General features: G+C 42.6%; 1 protein-coding gene across 1 annotated transcript; it reads right to left on the bottom strand.

Moving 5' to 3' along the window:
- Positions 1 to 385: 385 nt before the first annotated feature.
- Positions 386 to 1793, bottom strand: fgfbp2b (fibroblast growth factor binding protein 2b). Its single transcript, XM_032544494.1, has 2 exons — positions 905 to 1793; positions 386 to 747 (listed from the first exon to the last, which is right to left on the bottom strand). The coding sequence occupies exon 1, from the start codon at positions 1656 to 1658 to the stop codon at positions 924 to 926; it is 735 nt and encodes a 244-aa protein (XP_032400385.1). The 5' UTR covers positions 1659 to 1793; the 3' UTR covers positions 386 to 747; positions 905 to 923.
- Positions 1794 to 6673: the final 4880 nt, after the last annotated feature.

Here is a 6673-nt window from a genome sequence, read left to right as displayed (position 1 = left end):
CACACTGTTAATGGGTTGAATTACCAAAGAAGGAGCAACACTTCACTGTGATGAGTGAGTGATTAGCAGCCTCCATCCTCATCCACTATGTGTGTGTGTTGCAGCCCCGTGCAGGCGTTTCCTCTCACACACAGGCATCCTCTGTTCCTGCACACAGTACCTCTTAAGACTTAATTCATCAGCTCATACAAAGAAGTGTTTAGCTCTGGTCAGACGCCCTCTGTGTTATCCTTACTGCAGTCTGTGTCTGTCCCTTAACAACTTCCTCAGCCAGGTTGCAGACATGTTGTTACAGCCGGCGATGAAGAGAAACAAGGACTCCTTTGAATGAATGAGTGCGAAAACTTGTGGCAGAAAAAAAAACAACAGAGCGACACAGAAGAAGAGGGGTCTCCACTCTGACTTTATTCTCTTTACCTTCACATGTGGTTGGAACATTTATGTGACACGAGGAGGGAATTTTACATCTTTTACAAACAGAATCACATGCCTGCCATGTTTTCCCTTTTGCCTTGCTGTGTGTTTTACAGAGAAAAAAAACCCAACATGTCCACTACATGACAGCGCAACCAGTCATCCCTTAACCGTACACAGGTGTGGGTCGAGTGTTTTTGGCTCAGACCCGTAAGATGCTGCAGTGGTGGTAGTCAGACCTCACAAGATGGCAAAATCACTTCAGAGGATCCCACACAGATCCTGGAGAGGTCGAAGATAGTCGAGAAGAGTTCTGACGCTCATGTTTCCAACCTGAAACAACAGAAGTGGTTCCCAGTATCATTCATCCACACCAAAACAACCACAAAGCTTTGTCTTTCTCACACTTTTAATTGTAATGTCTCCAGCCTACCTCTCACTAAACTTCATCTTAACTTTTCTTTTCTTCATCTTTACATTTTAAACTCACCTGTGTCTGCAGTATTTCCTCAGTTCTGGAACCAGCTGATGAAGTAGGAGCAGACGCCATGGAAGCTCTTCCAGCAGTACTCAGAGGCGATGCGGGAGGCTTTGGAGTCAGTCTGCTCTGTGGGACGAATAGTGGTCTTCCCAGGCTTGGGGGTGGTTTTCTTGGTCTGGGTGCCCTTGCCTGGCTGGGGCTTGACTGGCTGCTGCTGGGGCTTGACAGGTTTGGGAGTAGTGACAGGCTTGTTCTGGGCCGGCACAACTGGTTTACGTGGCTCCTGGACAGGCTTGGAGGGCTTAGGGATGGTGGTCTTGGGCCAGGAGGCCAGGAAGGTCATCTGGGCCTCGTCGGGGTATTTCTTGCACATCGCTGGGCGGTAGACTTTGGGTCCCTGGCAGGCGTGGCTCAGCTTTCTCATGTCCCACATCATCTGGGTGAAGTAGTGGCGAGGGTTGAGGTTGTAGCCGCGGCACAGGTTGGGTTTACCCTGGAAGTCACAGTAGTAGGAGCGTCCTTGGGTCTGGCCCTGGCTGGGACCTTTGCAGGAGACACGCAGGCGAGTATAGTCCCCCGCTCCAGACACTACCATGGTACAGGTGTCTTTGGTCTTGGTGTTGAATTTGATGGCCTCATCCCGGATGCTGCGTTGCTGCTGCTGCTGCTGCCTGTTGATGCTGCTGCTGTTGTTGCTCTGAGCGTTTGACACACAAACAGCTGCTGCCAGAAACAGCAACGCCACTCTCATCCTGGCTCTCATGACGGTGTTAGGTGTGCTAGTGGATGAAGGTAGCCTATGGGATGATGTCTTACGTATGTTTCCGCACAGAGGGTTAAGAAGTGCAAGGGTAGAAAGCGTCGGAGTGAGACTTTATATAGCTGAAGTTCACAAAGAAGGCATTATTCAGGTGAGCTGAAGGACTCAAACTCCTCCTCCAGCACTAACCCCCTCTATTCCTCTCTTACACACACACACACACACACACACACACACACACACACACACGCTGTAAGCGGCCACAAGAAGTTTCTGTGGCATGTTCAAAACTGAAAAAAGTGATGGATGAGGTGGATATGGAGGGGGAGAACCTAAAACCAGGGAGGAAGAAGAGGGGTGAGGGGAAGCAGGTCAACAGGTCTATGGGAGCAGAGAGGGGGAAGGCGAGAAAGACGGCTGAAGAACGGCACACACATGAAGTCAAATGTTCTGAAAAGAGTTGCGAGGGATTCTATAATGTCACATAAGAGGTTCTTTGACTGCTGATGAGGGGGAGGGGGGGAGGAGAGGACTGAGGGTCCGGTGCCAAATTGCAGCCTGAATTTATTTGCTGAGGGTTTAAAGTTGATCTGTGACCTTGTCATAATAAAAACCTCTTCATGTTCATCTTAAGATGCAGTTTCACTTTTCTTTAGACTTTGTTGCTGCACTGCAGCGGTACACAAGGCAAGGCAAGGCAAGGCAGCTTTATTTGTAGAGCACATTTCAGCAACAGGGCAATTCAAAGTGCTTTACACAAAATCAGTTAAACAGATAAAACACAAGTAAAAACAGTTAAAAATCATAAGCGGTAAAAACAATAAAACACATGAATAGACAGTTAAAACAAATAGAAACATAAAACACCAGAATAAAAGTTACAGTGCAGCATAAGAAATTTAAAGAAAATGAGCATTCATTTAAAGAAAGGCAGCATCAAAAAGAAAGGTCTTCAGCCTTGATTTAAAAGAACTGAGAGTAGCAGCGGGATCTACAGGTTTCTGGGAGTTTATTCCAGATGTGAGGAGCATAGAAACTGAAAGCTGCTTCACCTGTTTAGTTCGACTCTGGGGACAGAAAGTAGCCTGTCCCAGATGACCTGAGAGGTCTGGGGGGGGTCATAGTGGTAGTAGCCGATCAGAAATGTATTTTGGACCTAAACCGTTAAGGGATTATAAACTAGCAAGAGTACTTGAAATCAATTCTTTGAGACACAGGAAGCCAGTGTAAAGACTTCAGAACTGGAGTGATGTGATCCAGTCTCTTGGTCTTAGTGAGGACTCGAGCAGCAGCGTTCTGAATCAGCTGCAGCTGTCTGATTGATTTTTTAGGGAGACCGTAAAGACCCCGTTACAGTAGTCAAGTCTACTGAAGATGAAAGCATGGACCAGTGTTTTCCAAGTCCTGTTGACACATAAGTCCTAACCCTGATATATTCTTAAGGTGATAGTAGGCTGACTTTGTAATTGCCTTAATGTGGCTGTTAAAATTCAGGTCTGAGTCCATGACTACCACAAGATTCTGGCTTTGTCTGTTGTTTTTAAATTGTTGTTTGAAGCTGAGCGCCGACTTTTAATCGTTCCTCTTTTTTCCAAAAACAACCACACTCAGTTTTCCTCATTTAATTTCAGAAAGTTCTGGCACATCAGTCGTTATTTGTTCAATGCACTTAGTCAGTTTTGTATTGGACTATAGTCCCCTGGACGATAAGGTTATGTAAATTTGTGTGTCGTCCGCATAACTATGGTAACTTATTTTACACACATAAATAGATGGTGAAATCTTCATCTTAAATCTTTACACACTGATGCTGTGCAGCCAAACAGGGCTTTATTTCACATTCTGTTTTACAGTTTCAAAGGTGCCATAACTAACTACATTTACACAAGTAATGCACTTAAATTCAATTTTGTACTTCCACTTGAAGTTCTGCCATTCTATGCCAATTTATACTTATACTCCACTAGATTTCACAGGAAAATATTTTTTAGTCCACTACTTTTATAAGACAGCTTTAGTTACTAGTAATCTTTCAGATTAAAAATATAAACATGATAAATTTAATAAAATATCACATTTCAGATGTATGAGTTGTTTGGTCCCACCACCGAGAGATTTCAGTAATCTCTTCAGTCTAAAAACGTCTTTAAGCATTTACTCATTTGACCCCTTGTGTTTTTTCTTGAGCCCTGACATTTATCAGGGCTCATGGGAAATGGTGTTTGTGAAAGTCTGCTAAAAACATGAATATCGAATAAATAAGGAAAAGCTACTTTCATTATACAAACATATGAGGTAAGCCACACAACATACTGTCAAGAAAGCTCAGTTCCAAGCGTGTATTTTTAGTTACAGTGTATCCACAGTTTACAGCTTCCAGATTCCCTCAGCATCAGTTTGGTGTGAGGAGTCATCTTCCCCTGTACTACGTATACGTGGTGGGTAACCACCAGAGGAAACCACAAGTGGACATTGCAATCATTGCGGTAATATGACTAATACCAACTATGTTACTGATATATCATCAGGTCGTAAGTATAATATGAAGTCAGTTATAAATTGCAATACCTCATCTGTGGTTTGTGGACTTGAGTGTCAGTGTGGCTGTTTTTATATAGGGAGAAAAAGCGTGAACTGAAGGCAAGACTGGCCGAACATAAACAGGCTTTAAGAACTAGCAACCCCCAACACATGCTCTACAATCACAAAGAGGCTGACCGAGGTAGTTGCAATTCATTAAAGATATCAGACATAAGCCATATAGATATGACTCAAAAAGGGGTGGAGACAGAGTAAAAAAGCTCTGACAAAGAGAATTGGTTTGGATTTCTACATTGAAAGCTATGCAATACCCTGGTTTGAATGACGAACTTGACTTCTGTAACAGTCTCTTGTTGTTTTTTAGGCATCAGGACCCATTCAGAAACACTGTGCACCGTTTGGCCTGTGTCCTTTCAACTTAAATATTAAGAGGCATTAAGACATTTTGTATATATTTTTCTACTTGTTTCTCGCTACTTTGCCCTTACATTATGTTAGACTTTTGATGTGTGGTTTCCTCTGCTGAACATGGTCAGTTATGTAATTTTATTTGTTTACACTAATCATGTGACAACTTATTTATCCATGCCTCAGTGGCCCACAGGCAACCACTTTGTGAGTGCCCGGATAAATGATGGCATAGGCTGCTTTGACTGTGCGTTCTACACACTGATGATGAATAAGATGTTCTGTATTTCTTTTTTTCTACTTGTTTATTGCTAGTTTGCCCTTTTGTCTGTCATGTGACTTTACCTGTTTACACCAATCACGTGACTACTTGCCACCAACAACTAAGGGACAGCCGAAAGGCGGCCATTTTGTACTTCCCCTGATGAACGTTTCAGCCTTAGTTGCTGAAACGTGTTGGCATGTTTTTATAACTTAATAACCAAGAGATATTAAAGTCTTTTTAATCATTACCCTCTTAAGTGCCTCAGATTCCTTCAACCTTTTATAAACCAGGATCCCCAAAGTGCACAAGAGGGACACCTATATATATACCACTGCAAAAACCTAGACCTACATAGTCTTGTTTAAAGCTTCTTAAAGCTAAAGAAACAGTTTGACATGTTGGGAAATACCAAACGTTTGATGAGTAGATGGATTCCATGTCAATGTATGAGGAAACAAAAACTATATAAAAAAACTGTTCTTTACTGTAAAACTGTAATCCTAGTGGGAAATTGCATTGTTGCAAATCACAAAATGAATTGAAGAAACAAAATACAATGAAAAGCCAAAAAATGACACTGAAATCTCAGAATATAGAGGGAGCTCCATTGTAAATATATACTGGATGAATGTTGTTTAATGGCAGAGCCCAGTATCAATCGATTGACCAAACAAGTATTACGGCACTCACACAGTAAGTCTCAACTCATGAACCAAACAGAAGAACAGGCACTGCCTTTGACGAGCCATATTCCACGTGTACCGGCTGGCTTGGACATAGAGCGGAAGAAAAGAGTATAGTGTGCTGCTGCAGTGTACAAAGTCACACATGTGTGTACAAATACACACATGCCCTCAGTACATTCAGGAAGTTCTGTTTTTAAAGCCATCAATCTGGCGGAGAAGAGAAAAAAGTTCCCCTGTAAGAGACACCGGGAATGCAAAGTAAACAAGTGTGTGTGTGTGTGTGTGTGTGTGAACCAGATGTTAACCTAAATTAAATTAGTGTAGTCCTCTTCTGATAGGATGCAACAGTGTCACGCCACCTCAACCACCACCAAGCCTCCCCACTGCTCCCTGGAAACATCCCCAGAAACAGACCTGAACTTTCTCAGCGGCGGTGTGCATGTGTGTTCAGCTCTGCATTTGTTACATGAATATTCTCTGCGTTCCCCAGTGTTCCGTGTGCTTTGGCAGACAGGCTGTTGCTGTTTAGCGGCGTAGATGTCTAACCCATCTGTACATTTGCTTGAACTGAAAACATTGACCCCCCCAATACCGTAAAACTGCACATTTTAAAGTGGCATGTCATTGTGGCCAGGCTAAGGTATACCTGTGCAATAATCATGCTGTCTAATCAGCATCTTAATGCCACACCTGTGAGGTGGATGGATTACCTTGGCAAAGGAGAAGTGCTCACTAACAAAGATTTAGACAGATTTGTGAACAATATTTGAGAGGAACAAGCCTTTTGTGAACATGGAAAAAGTCTTAGATCTTTGAGTTCAGCTTATGAAAAATGGAGGTAAAAACAAAAGTTTTGTTCAGTGTATATCAAGTATTTTTCTTTTTCATTGCTAGCTGTGGCTCAGAGGTTATGTATCGTATAAAAGCACACCTAACAGATAATTTGGAGAACAATACTATGAGTTTCTTCAGTAGGGGATACAACAGCAGATATACTGTATATCTACTTAATATGTCATATGTTCATGAAAGAAAAACACAGCAGACACTTGACTGAAGTTTTTATTCACAGATTTCCACCCCTACCCACAAACTGAGTGTGTGTGTGTGTGTGTGTG

The sequence above is a fragment of the Etheostoma spectabile genome, chromosome 2 (assembly GCF_008692095.1).
Source record: "Etheostoma spectabile isolate EspeVRDwgs_2016 chromosome 2, UIUC_Espe_1.0, whole genome shotgun sequence".
In the NCBI taxonomy this organism is placed as follows: domain Eukaryota; kingdom Metazoa; phylum Chordata; class Actinopteri; order Perciformes; family Percidae; genus Etheostoma; species Etheostoma spectabile.
This window is presented reverse-complemented; position numbering and strand designations above follow the sequence as displayed.

What these genes read in the sequence shown, in the direction of transcription:
- fgfbp2b (XM_032544494.1), bottom strand. Translation starts at nt 1,658, where the DNA reads ATGAGAGCCAGGATGAGAGTGGCGTTGCTGTTTCTGGCAGCAGCTGTT.